The sequence below is a fragment of the Myotis lucifugus genome, unplaced genomic scaffold, assembly GCF_000147115.1.
Source record: "Myotis lucifugus unplaced genomic scaffold, Myoluc2.0 scaffold_15, whole genome shotgun sequence".
Lineage (NCBI taxonomy): Eukaryota > Metazoa > Chordata > Mammalia > Chiroptera > Vespertilionidae > Myotis > Myotis lucifugus.
This window is the reverse complement of record NW_005871063.1, coordinates 9,789,300-9,811,058: the sequence shown is the minus strand read 5'-3', so window position 1 is coordinate 9,811,058 and position 21,759 is coordinate 9,789,300. Positions and strand designations below refer to the sequence as shown.

The following is a 21,759-nucleotide window of genomic DNA, read 5'->3' as shown; positions in this document are numbered from 1 at the left end:
CCGATCCCCTGGGGAGTGCGCCTAAGCCAGCAGGTGGACATCCCCCGAGGGGTCCCAGACTGAGAGAGGGTGCCAGCGGGGCTGAGGGACCCTCCCCATCTGAATGCACAAATTTTCGTGCACCGGGCCTCTAGTACTAAATAAGTCTTAGAAATGCCCTAAACCAGTGGTTGGCAAACTGCGGCCCCTTGAGTGTGGCTCTTCCACAAAATACCACGTGCAGGCGCGCATGTACAGTGCGATTGAAACTTCGTGGCCACACTCAAGTGGCCAAAGAGCCACATGTGGCTCTCGAGCCACAGTTTGCCGACCACTGCCCTAAACCTTGAATCTTACATCTTATATACATTTTGAGATAACTTCTTTAAATTTTTTCCCCATTCTTGTGTCCTTCATTTAAGCACTTGAGACAACATTTACCTTTTTGTTTGAATGAAAATAATTAACCAAAAAGGCATAGCTTTTCTGCTCACCTATGAGGATAATGTTAAGTTTCAGATATTTCTCTAGACCGGTAATGACACGGATGACTACATGAGTTTGTTTTTTGGATTACTTTGTCTATAAGCAAACATATTTTAAGACTTTGCAAGTGAGGTACATAGTCATAGGGGAGGCTTTTAGACTGTGGCAGTGACTTTAAATGAATGTCCAAGGTCATGAGGCAAAAAAGTTATAAGACTTTAACTGGTCCTAACTTGTTTTTCTACTCCCAAACATGCCATCTCTCCATTAAGCTTGTTTTCTTACAGATGAAAGTTCAGAGGGCAAAATACAATGACTGAAGCTTTCTGTGATGCACAGTATTAAGTACAGGAGCAAAAATGTAAAACAAGTAGCCAGGCCAATGAGACCTCTTGGCACTTTAGCAGATCTAACCAGAGCACACCCAGTATAGGGCACTTACAGTTGAGAATCAAAATAAACTGAGATTGTTTTAATGCCCCTTTCAACACACTTGTAGAGTTAACTACCATGAAAATCCTTTCTACTCAGGTATATCATTTAAATGAACATTTCATATAATATTATGTTAGAAACTGCAGAGGTGTCAGATGGATTTTTTTTCATAGTATATATGTTTTTATCTCTCTTGATTACTAAAGATATGATACAATTTTAAAGGGAAATTATGAAGAGAACTATGTTTCCTGACAAGAAGTTACCAAAACCTAAACATAAATAGTACATGGGAAGATTTATGGGGAGAATAGAGTGAATAGTTGGAATTTGCTTATCTATATGATAGGTGAGCATTCCTATACTTATTACCTAAATTAACTGATCACAGACCAGGGAATTGAAAACAGATTAGAAATTATTCAGCCTTACAACTGTTTTATTATAAAATCTCAACCAATTTATTAAAACTTCCGTATATCAGCTTTTTGTGAAATAGTCAACATTTTTAGCACTTTTGTAAACATTCAATATAGTCTGAAGTTAAAATATTTTTCACTCCATAAAAGCCACGTTTTATGGCATTTTCATAAAGAGGGAGGGAAAAACAGCTTAGGAAAATTACTATGCAAAGGAAATAGCAGTGCTGTGAAAGTTATCTGCAGGTGTATCTATCTCTTGAATTTCCCAAGATCCTTTCATTAAATCGATTACCTTTAAATAGTATGAAATAATATTGAATACACTTGGCTGATTTCCTGGAAATTGGTCTTGTTTTGAAAATTTGATGCGAATATTATTTTCTCATTAGAAGTTACAAAGCTATTTTAACTTGGCACTTGCTACCTTTATAGACATACCATTTTCAAGTAATCTTAAGCCGTACCAATGTTCCAGCAAAGGAACATTTGTATTTTTAGTGATGAAAGACAAAGAGTAACCAAAACATTATCAGTTGGAAAATGCTTTGTGTAGATAATAAATATTTTCCTGATGTGCGTAGAAATTGCGTTTTGCCTACTATTTAAATAAAGAATAAGGATACATCTTAAGGAAGGAAATACCATCATTTGTTATTCAATGAGTCTTATCTTGATATTTGAGGAATAGAAAATTAACACTCTTTTGCCATCTTGACACATATTTGAATAAGCAGACTGCTGTTCTGATGGGTATATTTTTTAAAGTGTGAGTGGTAGTGAGACTCCAAAAGCAGTTAAATAAAACATAAACTAAAAGCATCCTTTTACCTAAGACTTTATTGGTAAATGCTGTGCATAAATTTGCATTTCTAAAGCCATCATTTTTTTTCAAAGACTGGCACTTTAGTGTTTAGTTGGACGTTATTTCGTGTGTTCCCCAGTTACTTATGCATTAATTAGTTTTGTTTACCTGTGCATAATTTTTCCTAATTTCACAACAGTTGTTGTTTTGTAATTGACAATGCAATTTACTGCATCTGTGCTTTCTGGCCCCCAAACAAGTATGTTAAGGTATAAAGCACCAATCTCTTTCATTTCAGACTGTTACAAAAGGGATTGGTTGTGACTAATTTCCAATTAATTTGCACTGGTTGTGGGGAACAAAACAATTGCACCTACTAATTAAAATTTAAAATATTCCGAAGTGTCATCTTTAGGTGTCTGTGGAATATATAATTTCCATTTTGGTTCATTGCTGGATCTGTAACACCCGTGAGCTTGACAGCTCTATTAATTTAAAGGCTCAGTAATACCTATTAGTACAAAACATGAAAAAAATACCATTAATCATTTATTTTAATTCTGCAGCTCTATCATTTTCTCAGTGTGTTTTAAAATTATGATGACACCATAATGTGCACAAATCGACCTGGATGATGGGGAAACGGATCACACTACTTAGGAAAAACACTGAAGTACATTATTAGAGCTTAATTAATGCCAAACTGATTAAATTTGATTGCATTTTGCACACAAAAAATGTTTTTAAAATCTTTTTAACATACTATATTGAAAAGAGTTAATCCAACTTGTTATGTTTGCAGATAGACTTACCTTTGTATCATTCTTTTCTTTAATACATTCTATTTAAATACTGCAAATTCAATCTAAATTGTTCGTTTATCCATTTTGAAAATCAAAATAATTTAGTCATTAGTTTTAATTTAGAAAAGTTTGTCTCATGTCAGCTAAAATATAATAGTGTGTCTCATCTTAGTATTCTTTGATAAGAACTCCTAACCCAAACTGAACACAATGTCCAAAAATACAAAAGGGCAAAAATTGAAATGAAAAGTATAGCAAGTATGTAATATTTTATGCATTTATATTGATTTGATCCAGGACTGTCACACATTCTAAATGTGGTAAAATTGTATGCACTTAACAGAATTGTGTCATTAGCTTTCTAAAAGAGCAATTTAAAAAATATTTATACCTAGTTCAAAAAGGAATATATTGCTCTAGAATGGGTGGTCTCCTAGTCTATGGGCACCGTCAGACTAATAGTAGTAGATTTGATGTCTTTCCTTCCAGAGCAGTTAGAGGCCTCTCTCCTGGGATGAAAACTATAGAATCACAAGACCTGAGCCTGACTTTCTTCCCACATTTGCCTTGTGGTCATACTTTCTAGTTTGTCATTTCATCTGATTTTGTGGATTAAAATAAGAAAATGTGGCTGACACATTCTAAGCTTTTCCTCAAAGAGCAACAACCTGTGTCATTGAAAGTTTTAAAGAAGAAGCGTTCTTATCCACCAGCAGAGAACAGGGTTCAGTGTTTTCATAGAGAGATTCCCAGGGTGAGTTACCAACTTCAAATAAAATTTTGAATTAAAAAACTATTAATAAAAAAACACTGAATAGAATTTAGTCATTCATTGTTTTTATTTCCTTGAATATCCGGAACATATTTGCACATATTTCATTTGAGGAGAGAAAAAGTTTGAAGAATTTTACATATCACATTGTTTTATCCACATGATAGTTCCATGGGGTGAACAAAATAGATATCATTAAACATGATTTTCAAGTCAATAGGTTAAAATTAGAATAGAATACAACTGCGTTATCCAAGTTTAGTCAAGAATGCCAGATTCATGTCGTCATTCCTTCAACAAATACTTACTGAATTCCTGCTCGACAAAGGTGCTGACATTTTGCCTTACAGTGCTAGATGGAAACAAAGCAAAAACAGACGTGCCCTCTGAACTCGGTGAAGATATACATTCCCCGGAGTCACACAAATATAAAATTCCAGTAATGATATAAGTTCTGTGAACATATGTTCATGGTACTGAGACACTGTGGCACTGTGGTAATATGGTGCTGTGGTACCATGAAAGGGTGTAATACAGGAATTTGACCACCTCAAAGGAAGTCTAAGGAGACTTTCAAAGGAACTCAAAACAGACCTGAGAACCCAAGGGAGGGAAGACTGTCCTATGCAAAGGGAACGACATGAGGAGGGGAGGGGCATGGTGTGCACAAGGATCTGAAAGCTGACGTGATAGATATGGACCAGAAGGACAGGAGGTGTGGGGTAAGGCAGGTGATTTAGTGGGAATCAGAGCTGCAGGGCCTGGAAGCTCACAGAGGATTTTTAGCTTTAGTTTAAGAGGCATATGGGACTAAAGAGAATTTAAGAAGGAGGGAGGGTGATGTGATCAGATTTGCATGATGATAAAATCATTCCTGGTGGGGAATGGATTAAACCATTTAGGAGACTCCTTTTTTTTCTTTTAGAACCCATCACTTTTACTATTTAATATATTTTTAAAATGTATTTCCACTGAATGATCACTTTAATGAATAAATACAATGCACAGTCAATGATTTGATGTGAAGTAGATTACATTTCCCTAGCTGGCAAGAATGATCTTAAATTCAAATGAGTTGAAGGTTTAGGATTTTTGTAAATTTGTTGAGGCTTTAGAATGGTAGTAGTAGAAAGACAAAAAAAAAAAGAGATACGGAAAATATTTGAAGGATAAAATTGCTAGATTGTTTATGTGAGGTAAGGAGGAGGTGCCAAGGATGATCCAGATTTCTAACTTGAACAATTGAATAAGTGATGGAACAATTCTTTGGAAGAGGAGAATCTGGATAATATGTAGGTTATTTTTTTCTCCGTTCTAATTTAACCCAAATAAATTATGTTCCCTGATCAATGTCCTAGGCATATTGTTACGAAAGTCAATCATTACTACACTATGTGATGGCAATTTTTTATGGATAGCATGTAAAATGTTTACTGGATTACCATGAAATACTTTAACTTGATAGAATATCTTTAAGATCAGTGATATGCTGTTCCAAACAGCCAAGGGTATAGCTGAGTCTAGCAATTGGCTCATTAAGGAACTTTCTTTTCATAATATGTCAGTATGTGCTTATTGGTCTCCATTGCTTTTGAAAACCCATTCTTTCTGTGAGTTAATAAATGTCGCATATGGGTCTATTTTCTACTCTTTTATTTGGGTAGAGGTGGAACCAGGCCTGTGGCTGGAATGCTACCAGGTGCTTCTGGCCTCCTCAGAGAGAAGGCAGATGGCCGTAATAACCCATCTCCCAATGTCACCCAAGGAATCCTGAAAGCCTGGTTGTCTCAGCTAGGAGAGGGGTGAGCAAAATGTGCTCTCCACTGGACTAAACATAATTCCACTAAAAATAGTAGGTAACATGCATAGTCTCATTTGGTACTTGCAGTAGTCCTGTAAAGTAGGTGCATTGTTATCTTCCTTTAGTAAATAGAGAGTGAGGCTCAAAAATGCGAGCTACTTTGTCCAATGGCCAAGCTGGCACTCAAACCCTTGCCTCATCTCTCAAGTTCGTGATCTTAACCCCATAAAGCTAAAAATGTCTGTAATATCATTCAGTAAGAAAAGTAGACTTGCAAGTAGTAAATATTGTGAATATTCTCCAGTTATAGTCAAGGATGAGAATTTCTTTGTGGTGTTTTGGGTTTGTTTTTTTGTTTGTTTTTGTGTGTGTATGTGTTTTGTTTTTTTGTGTGTGTGTGTTTTTGTTTGATTGTTTGTTTTGTTTTTTGGGAAGGCCCTAGGAAAAGAAAAACAATGACTGGGTTAAAGTTGTGGGTTAAATTTTTCTGCAAAGACATGGGCATTATAAAAAAGTAGTTTTTAAAAAATGTTGACCTTCCCTGGCAACCAACTTACAACATAAAATATTTTGGAAGGGAGAACCAAATTTTTATCTTTAAAGAGATTTCAGATCCAGGTATGAATACTAGTATTTCCTCTGCAATGTGGCCAAATAGCCCTTCACTTTTAGGGAAAAGTTTCTCTTTTCTCATTACGATTCATATTTAAAATTCCTGTGAATTTCATCAACAAGTAAACCTCTCAAACCCATATTTTAAAGATTTATCGTAAATTCTTCTCAACGATTTCTCTGGATTTGATGTTAGATCAAAGTCTATAACATTAAACTTGGAAATTACTATCATTTCAGAAAATAATGGCTGGAATCATAAAGAAGCTGGCACCGAAGTTTTAGAAAATTGTTATGTTTCATTGCTTTGCTTTTTGGCAGTTGTGGACCTGAAAAATTTAGCATGCTCTTTATTCCCACTGTCATATGGCTCAGCTACACGCATGCATTCAAAATGGTTTCCATTATTGGAAGGAGATAATCTTATTCCAGAATCAAGCTAGGTAACTGTTAATGTTCCAGATAATTGCTAAATTAAGCTCTCCCACAGATATTTTATGGCATTTATTTTGCTCTGAAAACCCCATTCATTTTTAAGGTAGCTGAATAAATCCGGTGATAATGAACTCTTAAAGAGAGATGAAGCAAGGGAAAAAATATTGGCTAGATTCAGGGAGAATATTTAAAAAGAAAAATGCTACCTGCTGAGGTGCTTTCTAAGAACGACAATATTATTAAGCCCCCCCTGGTGCAAAGCAATAAAGAGATTATGCCTTTAAGCCAAATTTGATCAGTTGATGCAGTCATTATCAAAACAGGGAAAGCTAGTATATATTCCAATTCAGAATTTTCACCGAATGAAAATGGCACTCAGCGTAGCAAATGAAATTACTTGCACTTTCACCCATTTTTTAACTACTGACCTACTAGGTTGTAATTTTAAATTAAAATGTATTGCTTCCACCATATGCCTAATAATTTTAGATGTAATTTTCAGTATTTGACTGTAATTACATCAGGGATCAGCAAGTTATGTTCTTTGGGCCAAATCTGAACAGCTGCCTGTTTGTGTATAACCAAAGAGTTAAGAATTTATTTTTACATTTTAAGTGGCTGAAAATGTCAAAATAAGAATGCTAAAATTCAAATTGTAGATGCCATCCATAGTTGTACTAGAGCACAGCCACTCCCAGTCACTTATATATAGTCTATGGATACTTCCTGGCACAGTGGCAAAGTTGAGTAGTTACAGAGACCCTCTGGCCCAGAAAGCCCAAACATTTACCATTTAGCCCTTTACAGAAAATGCTTGGCAACCTCTGAATTACAGGAGCAACTACTTAACCATCCTGTAATATATGTCTCTCAGATATAATGATTCCTATATTTAGAAATGGTGTAAGAAATTCAGTAACTTCATCACTTTTATGCAAAACATTTGGCAAATTGAGGCACATCTAGCTTGTACACATGCAATTTGATGGTTTCAGCCTCATTAATAGAAGAGGCACAGCCACAGTGAGGACTGATTTGCAAGGTTTATATGCTGGTGTTTCCTTCTAGCTTTTCTCCCACCTCTCGGGCTCCTGGTGCTTAGATTCCTTCACAGGACATCATTCCCTGCTTCCCCCTAAAATGTCTGTTTCCTCAGTTTCATACTCTAACCTCTGAGAGGTGGATTTGCCACACTGCCCGGTAGTCTCTTCTCAGTGGATATCGTTATAAGCTCATCACACACCTAAACCTGCCTCAAGACTTGTTCTCCCTTCTGAACGAACACCAGACCTAGACTGAACAGCTCCTTCACCAGCACTGAGTATCTCTCAACACTGCGTTCACCACCTTCCTGGCCCCTACCCCTGCCAAAAGTGCATCTCTTTCTAGTAGGATTATTAACACACACATCACAAATAAAGCTGAAAGCATGAAAAGCATACCAGAACTGTTTCCTTTTCCCATACTCCACAGAGCCCATCAACTAGGACCATGTCCTGTAAATTATGCCTCCCTGGGAACTCTCCACTCTGCCACCGCCATAACTGAAGCCCACTGCAGGCTTTTCTGGGTTTTATTAACTTTCCATCTGCTCTCCTGCCTCTGGCATGGCACCCAGCCCCTCATCTATGCTTCCAGAGTGATGTCGCTAAAAATCAGGTTTAATTCTGCCCTGTCCTTCCACCGTGATCTGAATGTCATGCTTTGTGCTCCCATTGCACCCTGGGAAAATCTCTGTAGCACATTGTAGCATTCATTGCACATGTTATCGCCATTGGTCCAAACTGTCTTCCAAAGTGGCTGTGTGTGTCATTTGGCATTTCTACCAGCGGTGTGTGGGACTGTTGCTCTACAGCCTCACCAGCCTTTGGTGTTGTCAGTGTGGCCCCGTGGTTTTTGAATCTCTTTCTTAGCTCACTCATTTGTTTTGCTGGAGAACACCCTCAGACGTGTTTTAAAGGGCATAGAAAAGGTAAACTCTCTAGATCCTTTTCTGACTGAAAATGCCTTCATTGTACCCTTGCATCTAATCAATACACTGACTAAGTATAGAAGTCTGGGATAAAATTAACTTTGCCTCTGGGGTTTGAAGGTGTTTCTCCATATTCTTTTAGCTCTAATGTTTTTGAGAAGCCTGGTGCCATGCTGATTTTTATTTTTTCTGTAAATGACCTGTTTTTCCTTTTCGAGGGCATTTAGAATCTTCTTTGTATCCTCGTGCTTTGAAATTTCACAGTGATGTGTGACTTGAGCTGGGCCAGACAGAAGTTTGATTGGAAGAAAAGAGGGGGACTGTTCTCCAGGACAATAACTGGCACCGGGGAGGGAAACAAGGAGATCTGAGTCAGCTCTCAGGCCTCTTCTAGAACTGACCAACTTGTGCTGTGTAATGGCAGGTTACAGAACCTGTGTACGTTCTGTCTTATATTCAAAAGTAAGGATGTTGACACCTACCTCCCAGAGTTGTTGGGAGAATAAAATTAGATGAAATAAAAATTTAAAAATTGGAAAATTATTCTTTTGGAAGCTGGTAGAACTCCCTGAAGAGAGAATAGCTCCGCCCTCTATTTTAATCTTATCAGAATGCTTTGCTAGGCCCTTAGGTGGGTAGCGGTGGTCTCTAGGGACTGGACATGGAGCTGTGTCTCTCCCTCTGATAACCCTTAACAATAAAGGGTGGTGGGAATATTCAATGCTGGGAAACAGGGGGCTAGGGAAGGGAATACCAGTGATTAACCGGGGAACTTCTATGCATATATGCATAGCCCATGGACACAGACAGTAGTGTGGTGAAGGCTTGGGAGGGGTCAGTGCAAGGTAGAGGGGGTCAATGAGGAAAAAAACACCAAAACAAAGGGGACATCTGTAATACTTTCAGCAATAAAGATACATTTTTTAAAAAGAAAATGAGTTGAGCCAAACCTGCCTGGAGTATGAATCAGGGAAGGCCCACTTCTCTTCCCTCGATTTTATTTGAGCTAAAGAAGGTCTTTGGAGATCACCTACATGCCTAATGGGAATAGATACTGTCTGGTGCCAGACATAAATCCTCTCTTCAATCTATTTTATGAAATAATACTTCAATTCTACACTCTGATAAAAATACTTTTATGGGAGTAGACTTTTGCTGAGAGCCACTCAAAGAAATGGCTGAAACAGGCAGCCTCTGGATAACAGGTGTAAAACACTTACTAGTAGCATAATGGTCAGCCCGCAGTCAGAGCCAAAGCTTGTTACATTTTATTCACGTTACTATTATTAACATTATAATTATGAGGTGGAACCATCAAAGTATGCAGCCCTGACAATGTCATAGAAACAGGAAAACTGCTTCTTGATCTGGTTTATGCTTGTACGCCTTTATTTCATATTGACTAATTATAAAACTGAAATCAAATGTTTGCATGTTTACAGTTTTTGATGTGCTCATCTTAATTAGACATAAGAAGATGGAATTAGAAAGAGTCGTGGGACAGAAGTGACTCTCTTCTGCCGCTGTAGCTTTCCAAGGGAGTGGGTGACATGTAGAGATGGAGAGTTGTTTGATATGAGGACACCATTCTGTTACTGACAATATGTGCCTTGGCTCTTCTCAGCAATGCTTTTCCACCTCCATGCAGCCACTCAGCTTCTAGGCACCCCATCACCGTTGCTTATATTTGCCTGCCGTTCTCTCTCATTTATCATCTCAGATTCTCTTCCAAACTCAATAATCAAAATCAAGCTGCAAAATGCCTTGCTCATAGCTGGTGCCCAATAAATATCTGATGTATTGAGGAACAACTAAGAAGTAACTACCTGAATCTTAAAAGAAGGAAGTGCTCAAAGGTAGCCTGATGATCGGTTCAAGTCTTCAGATTGCTGAAACAATACATTCTGAAGTCTTTGGAATCTGCTCCTTACTCATTGCTTTTCTAGTAGATGGCACGTTCTCAAAAAAAACAAACAAACAAAAAAAAAACCCCCACACACCCACAAAAAACAAGAGTATGGCCCTGACTGGTTTGGCTCAGTGGATGGAGCATCGACTTGCGGACTGAAGGGTCCCGGGTTTGACTTCGGTCAAAGGGCATGTACCTTGGTTGTGGGCACATCCCCAGTAGGAGGTGTGCAGGAGGCAGCTGATCGATGTTTCTCTCTCATCGATGTTTCTAACTCTCTATCCCTCTCCCTTCCTCTCTGTAAAAAATCAATAAATATATCTAAAAAAAACCCCAAAAAACCAAGAGTATGGAAAGTATGGAATATATACAAAGCAGGCATCTGAGTCATTCTTCCAGCTTGCTGAGGCTCCCTTAACCAGGTTTACCCCCAACCCCTACAGTTTTCTGAAGCCTACACCTGGATTACCACAGCAACAGTTCACCTGGACTGGAATGATTGTCACCTTAATGGAGTGGTTTTTCCTTCTGCCCAAATAGAAAAGCTATGTAATTTTACAATGCAATATCATATGCAAAGATCCCAGGTACATAATAGACATTTCACGGATGCTAGTTTCCTCCATGTTACTCCCCTGATTAAGAGGAAAACCACCAGTTGTTTCGCATTTCCATAAATAACAGACATAAAAGGTGGAAATTTAATTTTTTACAGAAATAAAAAGAAAGGGTTGTGCACTTTGACCATAGGATTGACTCAACAACAGAGAGGACAGGTTATGGATAATTTTAAAAATAGGACTGGCGCTCTCCTGCTTAGAAACTAAAAACTAGAACTCCCTATTCATCAGTAATATGGACTAAGTGTCCCATTGTGTCAAGAGCACTGAATGAGATACTGTGCTATTTTTGAAGGCAGAACACCCTATGATTCCTTTCAAAAGGATTGCCAATGTAAAGATAGCCATAATCAAACAAAATTCAAATACCTAAAAACCAAACAAAACCTTGCACACAATCTTTTGTGGTATTTTGGCTATGCTTTGACTACGATGGTATATTTCTTCCATTGAGAATAATGATCTTGTTTCCAACATGTCCTAATACCATTGTACCCTCCAAAGGATTTAGGACAGCAACTGTGAATCAGAAGGTATACCTTCTTACTTTAACTGCAAATGTTCTATTGGAAGCGAAGGTTATTATAGAAGTAATACGTGACAACTTCTTCCCAAGGAACTTATCTAAAACATGACATTTTTGTGTAAAAAGATTCATGTTCAAGTTCAACATTAAGAAATTGCTTAGCCTCCTATTTCAGCATCTATATCATTATTGCTGTGCTTGTTAAATTTCTCTTTCCTACTTGACTGTAACTTCTTGGGGGCAGAGAATGTGTATTGTGTATTTTTTTAAGTCCCTGAAGCATAGTAGGGGCTCAAACAACTTTGTGAAATGAGTAAATGAATGAATGATGTAGTATTAGATACTGTATAAAGCTAAGATTCAGAGGAGTTTAAAATCAATAGCATGCCCAGCCAATGTTGCTCAGTGGTTGAGCATCGACCCATGAACCAAGAGGTCCCTGGTTCAATTCCCAATCAGGGCACATGCCCAGGTTGCGAGCTTGATCCCCAGTAGCGGGTGTGCAGGAGGCAGCCAATTGATGTTTCTCTCTATCACTGTTTCTATCTCTCTCTCCCTCTCCCTTCCTCTCGCTCAAAAAAATATATAAACAAACAAATAAACATTTTAAATAAAATAAAATCAATGCATATGGTAATCCAAAGCTGAATTATTAAGAGAAAATCTGATAGAGATCTCTTGGAACCTACATATATAAGTGCACTCTTATATTTTAACTATATGGTTATCAACTTCCCAGTTCATAAGATAAAAATAAAGTAAAATTGTATATCCAGAGAGTTAGGGGCTGGGTTAGCCTGGTGGCCTTTAACAGGTGCAATTTATTTTTACAGTGAAGAGAAGAACACTGAATCTTCCCAGAATAACCTGATTCCAACAGAGTTAAATAAAGTTGTTCATTTTTCCAGGGTTTTGACATATTTCTGTCTTTGGAGACTGTGAAGTAAATCTCTATTTCCCAAAAGCCCCTGCACTGATTTTAATGATCCTGTCCACGTGACATACATTTTTTTTTATTTCATCGCTATTAGTGAATGACAAGTGAAGGATATTCATTTTAACTTGAAAATGTCAGGTATGCACTTTAAGAGATATATTTTTTGCAGCTTTTAATGAGGTGGTGTTTCTTTTTGAAAGAAATACTCATCTCTGATGTAGGTGCTGTGCAGGTGTGACAACTGATATTTAATAAGCGATGGCTCTTGTATTAGTCACAGTTCTCTAAAGAAAATGTCTCAGATTGCTTTTGAAAAACTCTTAGCATCACTAGCCCAAAGGCAAGATGTGACCTTTTTATTACATAATGATAATCATTTATTATCTCCCAATGTATCTTAAAGTCACAGACAAAATGCCACTTTGATAATTGCTTTCAATTAGCTTTGAGCATAGCGTATATTCACAAAATGTCTTCTCTAATTTAGACTTGAATTAGAGAAAATTGCAGACATAATCTACTTTAAGCTTGTCTCATTTAAGGTGATTCGTAGTTTTATATCAAAGAAATCAAAACGAGCAGCTTTAGAACAGTTCCACAAAGTGTTTTAAGCAGGCTTTTCAATATTTGATTTTATTCTATTACCAATTAATTAACAAATTAGAAAAGTAGTTCATCATTCCTGACCTTTTATGCATGTTAGCTTGTGACTTTCAGTTCTAATGATTGTTTGGAAATTAAGCCTTGCAGTTCGTGTTGAAAGAGAGAAACAATCTGATTAGTAAGATAAATAAAGCTTGCCTTGATACCAAGTGCATCTTGATGTTTGGCTATAGTTGGGACTCCGAACACTATAATCATGCATCCTTTTCTGCCTTAAATAAATGATACATAACTAGTGGTTAATAAATTATACTAGATAATCGTGTAACCTAAACAAGGGATTTGGGATTATCATTACAAGCGAGGTTAGAAGTAACATGATAATTAAAAGGAAATCTCAGTTAACTTTAATGTTTTGTTTATACCTTGAGCATTGGAATATGGTTCAAATGCATAGCTTAATCTCTCTTAGAAATATTTTTTTAAAATAATAGAAACTCAGAAACTGCATTTTTATACTTGTGGTGTTTTAGTAATTCGTTTCAGATTCTCAGAAACTGAGAATACTATGATATGATATCTGGAGATTACTCTCTTTCTTTCTTTCTTTTTTCCTAGATAAAAATTACACACAAGAACCAAGCCCCAATGCTGATGGGCCCTCCTCCAAAAACTGGGTTGTTCTGCTCCCTCGTCCAAAGAACAAGAAACCGAAGCAAGGAATAATCCCTGTGTCGTTTCATTCTTAGAGATCTAATTATCATAATGGGGCCATGGAAAACTTATGCTGGAAATCTTTGAATCCTTTCAAGTCTCCTACTCATGCAAACTCATGGAATTGGTTTAATGGTTTCTGTTACTGAGTTCATGTAAAATTCATCTATTAGAAAATTTGTCTCAGTTTTTATGGGCATCATTGCATGAAGAAAGCAGAAGTTTACGTGAAGTGATACTGCATATTTTTGTTGCATGCATTCCCATAGATTTTTATGTCTACCATCCATTCCTCCTCAAGTTCTATTTCTTAATCTGTGATTAAAAGAAAACAACAACAAAAACACACGTTTAAACATAAAAAAGGAATATCATAGAAAATGTGACTCTCTGTGATTTCAGTTATCAATAAGTACTGATCAGTAATGCTATACTGATCAAAGTTGCAGATTGCTCTAGTTTTTCCCTTTTAGAATCAGTGTACCAATAGTCTTTGACCTATGACTTGAGAAGAAACTTTTCATTGAAGGATTTTATTAAATAGTGGTATATGATACCTGCTGTATCTATTTTTTCTTTAACTTTTAATGCTTCTGAGTGGAATTTAAAATGTCAGGCATAAAATTTTCTTGTGCTGAAAAGAGAAAGTGTTTTTTTATTTTGTTTAATTTTGTTTTTTATTCCAGAAATAAGTGAAAACGTGTTACTTGGCAGTAAAGTGTGGTAATATGACAAGCCTTATTCCTTTCTGCATGTGAATCTAGGAGATTATTCATAACCACATCAGTAACCAAATAGGTGTTTTAAACTATGTGCCTAACAAGCTGTGTTTCCCACCAAAGATTCACAAAACGATGCCTGAGAGAAATGTTTTAATAATTAATTGTGGAGAAAATTTATGGTTCTTATGATTAATTTTGTGATGACTAAAACTGTGGAAGAGAGTGAATTACCCATTAATTATAATTAAAATTCTCACCGTTCAGAGACAGTGGGACATACAACATAATCAAAGCTCAATATTATTAACTTAACAGAAGTTATGTACAAAAAGCTGATTTCTTGCTTTTTTGGGTCCTTTGTAAGTATAAGTGTCTGCAATTTTTCATGGATCAGTTAAGTCCATTTGAGAAAGTATATGGTTGTATCAGTTTCTTTCTAATATAAATTGATACCTGTAATAATATTGAGCTCACTGAAGAAAAACATGCATGCCATTAGCCTCCTCACCTACTCCACACCCATCTCTATGACGTTTTAAATGTGTGTTTGGAAATAACGGTCTAGATTGTTGTTTAATATACTCATGGCATTGTTGGATTTTCTGAGTGTCTAAGGAAATTCTGGAATAGTACTTTCTTAGTGTTTCATTTAACCTATGATATAAAGTGAAATGCTATTCTGAGCAGTTCAGTGTTGTTCATTCATATTGACCTGCGTCTCATCTTTGCATGTGTTATGTTTTCAAACATGCCATAAGAAAAACAAGTGCTTGAAATGCATGATTTATTAGTTTCTCTCAACGCTCGGCATTAAAGTACTAATGACTTATCAGTTCTGTTTTTTTATTGATTCATTCATCTTTGCATAACAAATAGCATTTAGTGATTCTGTTGAACACAATCCTGTGCATGGATTTATGGATTTCAAGTAAAATTGCTATAATTTTCCTTCTTTGGTTTGAAAACTCATGTGAATGCTGTTGTATGAAATAGCTAGTCTCAAGCACTGTGGTGTGATGGAAGATTATGTATAAAACATATTCTTTTTTGTGTTCCAGGAACATTAGGTGGTAAATATCAATCAACAATAAGTTTAATTGCTTTGAAAATAAAAGCTTTTGAATAAAATTAATACATAATTTAGCATTCCCAGGAAAATTATTATTACAATTGCAAATGTAGCACAGAAATCCCTTTCCCTAGTACATATATTTTTAAATGGTATTTGGCAGAACAGTAAATTACACCAAAAGAAATTTCAAAACAGTAAAAAATGCATTACTGATACAATGTTACATAACACACACATTTTGTGTGTAGTATCTACGGTTGCAGGTAATAAATATTTTCACATAAACTGAGAAAATTGTGTACAATGGTCAGGCAAGCTTTGTGTCAAATACATATTCTGAAGCCACAAATTATTTTATGTTCAGTACAACATGCAATTATTTCCTGGCCACGTTTTAGAGTATATAGTTTGAAGGCAGCAACACTTTGTGAATCATTCTTAACAATCTGTGCAGTGGAAAGCTGTTGAAAAGACAGTGGGATGAGACAAATCAAACAACCGGCCCATAAGACTTCAATAATTAAAATAATGGGATGCAGATTTACTTCAATGTAGCTACACAACTATAATTACTGTTACTAGTAGTTACATTTTCAGTCAATGGGAAGCACTGGTATCAATAATAGATATTCAAAAAGCGATCAAATTTTACATTTCGAAACTCATTTTCTAAAGATACTCATTTGCTTGCCCCTCAAGTACACTACTCCTGGGCTTTGGGAAGCAGTTTATAAAAGCCCACTTTGATGGTTTTAAAATATTCTTCCCATTTTTATGATAGCTTCAAGGGAAGAATGTTTACTTAAAGAAAATTTCTAAACGGAAAGTTCTATGGTATATTAAAATATTGAATAATGAATGTTAGCTTTACAAGATACAGTTTTTTCTTGTGTGTGTGGGTGACTGTTTGAGTTGTTGGGTAGACATAGTGGTATAAAGTGTTAAGTGGATGAAGCTCTTAAGTAAACCCTGAGTTTATAAGGGTTGAAGGAAAAGGGAAAAAGAGATATGCACTTTGCGAAGCATTGTCATACAGTTAGCTGATAAACAGAGAAAGAGATTCCAAAATAAACCTGAATGGCCATGCTTCTAATGGGAATGAGGTCTCTATGTAAAGCCAGAAATTTTAAAGGATGTATTTTTCTACTTAGATATATATATCATGTGTATTTGATTCAAAAAGTGCATGTCAGCTTATTATGGAGGAAGAAGATATATGGTAGGAAGAGAAAAAATAACATTTAAAAATTTTATTTTTTAAAGAGGTTATCGTGAATATAACCAGAATAAAGCAAAAGGCTCCGATGTTTAGCGACCCCTACCATAGGCAGAAATTGAAATCCAATGAGAATTAATAAATCATGTTTATGGTTCTGTATCTTGTTAGTTTTCCCCTTTCTTTAGTGGGATGGGAAGCAATTGCAATTTTCAAGAAAGAATCTGTTTTTAATCTTGGACTATATTGTACTTGAATGAGACAAAACTTTTAAATGGCTCCATTCATTTTTTGTGTCAAAGTTAGTTCCGCTGCTTATTACTTACAAAAAGAAAAATGTAATTTTCATGGTACATATAGCCCCAAATACTTATTCAAATCCAGTACATATATTCTAAATTTAAAAAGATTGAGCCCTTATATATTGAAATGTAAAGTTTAAATAAACAAAGCAAACAGAAATCTGCAAAAGAGCTTTTATTTTGTGAAAGGCAGCAATCACTTCTTAAATCCCCCAGTTAAATTGCATTCTATTTAAATAAACTTTGGATAAACTCACATTGGAAGGATTCTGTACATCCTTATTGTGTTTAAGAATGTGCTATTCATTTAATTATAATACCTTATTTTCTCAGAAAGTGTTATATATAGTATTCTGTTTTTGAAATAAAAATGTTAACTGCTCATATAAGTGTCATTCCTTACTGCCATTTTGGTCATATTCTGTCCATATATGAACTTTTCAAGCATTTAAAGAATATCCACCAGGCCAGCCAGAAACCCTGCTTTTTGTTGGGGAGGAAGGAGTATGAGTATTTGGGGACTGAAGTCTGTGTTGTTAAGAGCCAGATCATTCTACTTTGTGGTACTTTGGCCCAAGTTGCTGCTATGAACATTATTCTAGCAATTTCAGAGATTCCAGGATGGGGATTGAATGACTACGTCAGGGGGTCTGTGAGGACTTAAGTAAAATTTTCTGGATTAAACCAATTTCTAATTTTATTTTGTGTAACAGACTTCAACAAATATCTCATGGGAACTGATAGGTACAAGATATTTTATGAAGAGGCTACAGCAATTAAGGAATTTTTTCAAGTGAGGTATCTCTTTTCTAAAAGTCTTTCTAAGTATTAGAAGAGTTAAGTAAAAGAATGGCCATATTACATGATGGAGTAAGGCAAGAACCAAGGTAAGCAAAATGTGATACATATTCAAATGACCAAAGATGCTTTGGTTGGAGGAATTCATAAATGCCTCTAAAAATTATAAATCTGCAAATGGCTTTTCAGGGTAGCTAGAATTTTACATGGAGAAGTAGAATGAAGGAATTCCTGAATAAAAGAAGGTGAGGACATGGAGAGAGAAATCAAGTCCTGGATGTTTCATTGCTTCATCTCATACAAAGGTTAGACAATTTATAAATTAGATATTTTGGTGGTGGTTCTTAAAATTATTAGGGGGAAAAAAGCAAGAGAAGAGAAGGAGAGAGGGGCAGAGAAAAGATGTAATGAGGGAGGGCGTGAGTTAGAAATAAGGCAAACACCAAACTTAGGATTGACTATAAGAATTAATTTCTCATTCTGGAAGAGAGAAAAGAATAAACAATTCACAGGTATTCTTGGAATTTCATTAACTAATTTTTAATTACAGTTTACTTTCAATATAATTTTATATTAGTTTCAGGTATAGAGCATATTTTGTTTTTTAGATTCCACATATAAGTGAAATCATATTGTATTTGTCTTTGACGGACTTATTTCACTGAGTATAATACCCTCTAGATCCATCCATGCTGTCACAAATGATTTTTTAAAAAATGGGGGTATATATATACAATGGAATATTAATCAGTCATAAAAAGAATGAAGTCTACTAATTTCCTCATTATATTCTTCTCTGTGCTTTTCTCTCTATCCCACCCACCACACCTCAAACTCGAATCAACATTATCCAAATTTCATTGTCAGCACTCATATTCTGCACTGAATACACATACTACCTCTGGCATCCATTCTGACCCATCTCTCTTTAGAGAACCTCAGGACCTATAGCACTGATTGGTGCTCCTGGCTGTCAGATCCTAAAGCCTGTTGTAATAATCATTACTTTTGACAGTCCTCCAGCTACCCAATCACAGGGCCTGCAACCACAAGGAGCTCCCCTTGTTCCTACTATACCATCCGGGTCTGGCAGCCCCTGAAGGAGAACCACTGGGAGTAGAGCTAGTGTCTACCAGCCATTACACCTCCATGGCTCTCACACACTGGCACCTACCCTCCTAACCTCCGGCCAGACACCAGTAGAGGGGTCAGTAGACCCCACCCTGCCAGCCAACACTCCCCTAGTGTCGCCCTCTCAGGGACCATGGTCAACACTGCAGAATCTATGGACTTCATGGATCTTAGTCTACAAGAAAGAAGGAGAGGGGCTGGAAAAGCAGGTGTGTGTGGGCAATAATGAGAGGCATTCCATAGCTTGCTGCTTGTGGTATAAGCACAGGTGGTATAAGCACAGGTGGTGTAAGCACAGTCAACAAGGTATGGAACAGAGGCTGCAGGGGACAGAGAAGGTCCATGGAGCAGTATGCAATTAAGGCATACTTGCCACTCTCCTATGAATTACCACTCCATTTAAGTGAACGAGTTTGTTAAAACCCAGCAAAACCTGCTCCATCACAGCCATTAACAATGTTAATTTTATTAATAAAAGCAGGAACCAATGCTTATATGGTGCTTGCTCTGTTTCATACACAATCCTATCTAATAAAAGAGTAATATGCAAATTGACCATCACTCCAACACACAAGATGGCCACCCCCATGTGGTCAAAGATGGCCACCACAAGATGGCCTGCAGGGGAGGGCAGTTGGGTGCGACCAGGCCTGCAGGGGAGGACAGTTAGGGGCAACCAGGCCTGCAGGGAAGGGCAGTTAGGGGTGACCAGGCTGGCAGGGGAGGGCATTTAGGGGTGACCAGGCTGGTAAGAGAGGGCAGTTAGGGGTGACTGGGCCAGCAGGGAGGGCAGTTGGGGGTGACCAGGTGAGCAGGGGAGGGCATTAGGGGCAACCAGGCTGGCAAGGGAGGGCAGTTAGAGATGACTGGGCCAGCAGGGGAGGGAAGTTGGGGGTGACCAAGCCTGCAGGGGAGGACAGTTAGAGGTGACCAGGCTGGCAGGGGAGGGCAGTTAGGGGTGATCAGGTTGGCAGGAGAGTGGTTAGGGGCAATCAGGCAGGCAGGCAGGCGAGCAGTTGGGAGCCAGCAGTCCTGGATTGTGAGAGGGATGTCCGACTGGCTGTTTAGGCCCGATCCCAGTAGGACATCCCTTGAGGCATCCCAGATTGGAGAGGGTGCATGCTGGGCTGAGGGACACACACACACACACACCCCGTGCACAAATTTTGTGCACTGGGCCTCTAGTTCTATACATAAATAAATAACTCATTTGAGTCCTATAATTATCAAGGCCATGCTCAATTCACTCACGATAAAACTGAGGCACAGAAATGTTGTTTAAAACTCAACTCAAGGCTATGGTCGGTCCAGCACAGGGTCTACATTTCCAAAGGGACTGGGGGTAGTGGATACCTGGTCATGTGTCTTCTATTCTCTAAGGAATGCTGGTGAGATGGTAGGTAGAATAACGCCTGCCCCCCCACAAAGCTGTACACACTAAACTTTGACACCTGTAAGTAGTTTGTGTTACCTGGCAGCAGGGAATTAAGACTGCTGATAGATTAAGGATGCTAATCAGCGGGCTTTAAGCGAGTAGCCTGGGTTATCCAGGTGGGCCCAATGTCATCTCAAGGGTCTTTAAAATGGAGGAGGGAGGCGGAACAGGTGGTCAGAGTCGGAGGGAGTGTGGAAGTGCTTTGCTGCTGCCTCTGAAGATGGCGGAAGGGAGGCCACAGGCCACAGACTCGGGGCCTCTGGATATTGCGAAAGGTAAGGGAACACTGTCTCCAGCAGGAACACACCATTTTGGTTTTAGCCCACTGAGACCCATTGTGGACTCCTGACCCATGGCACTATAAGAAATTTCTGTTGTTTTAAGTGACTAGATGAGTGGTAATTTGTTCAGGCAGGAATAGGAAGCAAATATAGGTGGGTAGGAAGGTGGAATATCCACATTCGGACCTGTGGCTGCACTTAGGTGCCTTTTAAAATAGAGCAAAAGGCCCTAGCCAGTTTGGCTCAGTGGATAGAGCATTAGCCTGCAGACCAAAGGGTTGCAGGCTCCTCCCAGGCCCAGGCCCTGGTTGGGCTCCCAGGAGGCAACCAACCAATGTGTTTCTCTCACATCACTATCTCTCTGTCTTTTCCTCTCTCTTCTACTCTCTCTAAAAATCAATGGAAAATATCCTTGGGTGAGGATTAAAAAATAGAGCAAAAGTCCTCTCTTTAAACCTTAATGCATTTGAATTGCTTAATCTTCATTAAAAAGCATGTGGATTCCTCAAATCCAGTATACATATTCTCACCCTAATGTTGATAAATTGATGGGGGAAGGGGAGAGGTTATTTCCTAGTTCATTCATTTTTGATTGATATCACTTTAAAAAGGAAAAAAATAAAAGTGTTTGTTATGATAAAACCTATTTCATGGGAGACAATGATCTCAATAACATTTTTCAAGTGATATATTTAATCCTGGTTTTAGTTACTTGGAAATTTGCAAAATAATAATGCTTGTTTTCCTTTCTTGAAACACTTTCTATTTTGGTCTGTAGGGATAAGAGAATAATAAAAGGTGACAGTGCAGGAAAGGTTTTGAATACGCCTCTTAAGTTAATTTTATTTATATCTGCCCACATTTTCCCACACATTTGCTTTATAAGTTTAGCTGAGCTGGAGCAATAGCTGAACAGAGGAAGCTAATGAAGAGGCCCCTACCTGCTGGGTCAGAGCCTTTGGTTCGCATCCCAA

The 21,759-nt window shown here is 37.5% G+C and overlaps 1 protein-coding gene across 1 annotated transcript in view; it reads left to right on the top strand.

Annotated features, from left to right (window-relative positions):
* DGKB (diacylglycerol kinase beta) overlaps nucleotides 1-13,840 on the top strand; it is a 508,498-nt gene extending 494,658 nt beyond the window's left edge. Inside the window, exon 27 of the mRNA XM_023750675.1 lies at nucleotides 13,733-13,840. Coding sequence (XP_023606443.1) covers nucleotides 13,733-13,840 — 108 coding nt within the window. The remainder of the gene's footprint in view (nucleotides 1-13,732) is intronic.
* The last annotated feature ends 7,919 nt before the right edge of the window (nucleotides 13,841-21,759 follow it).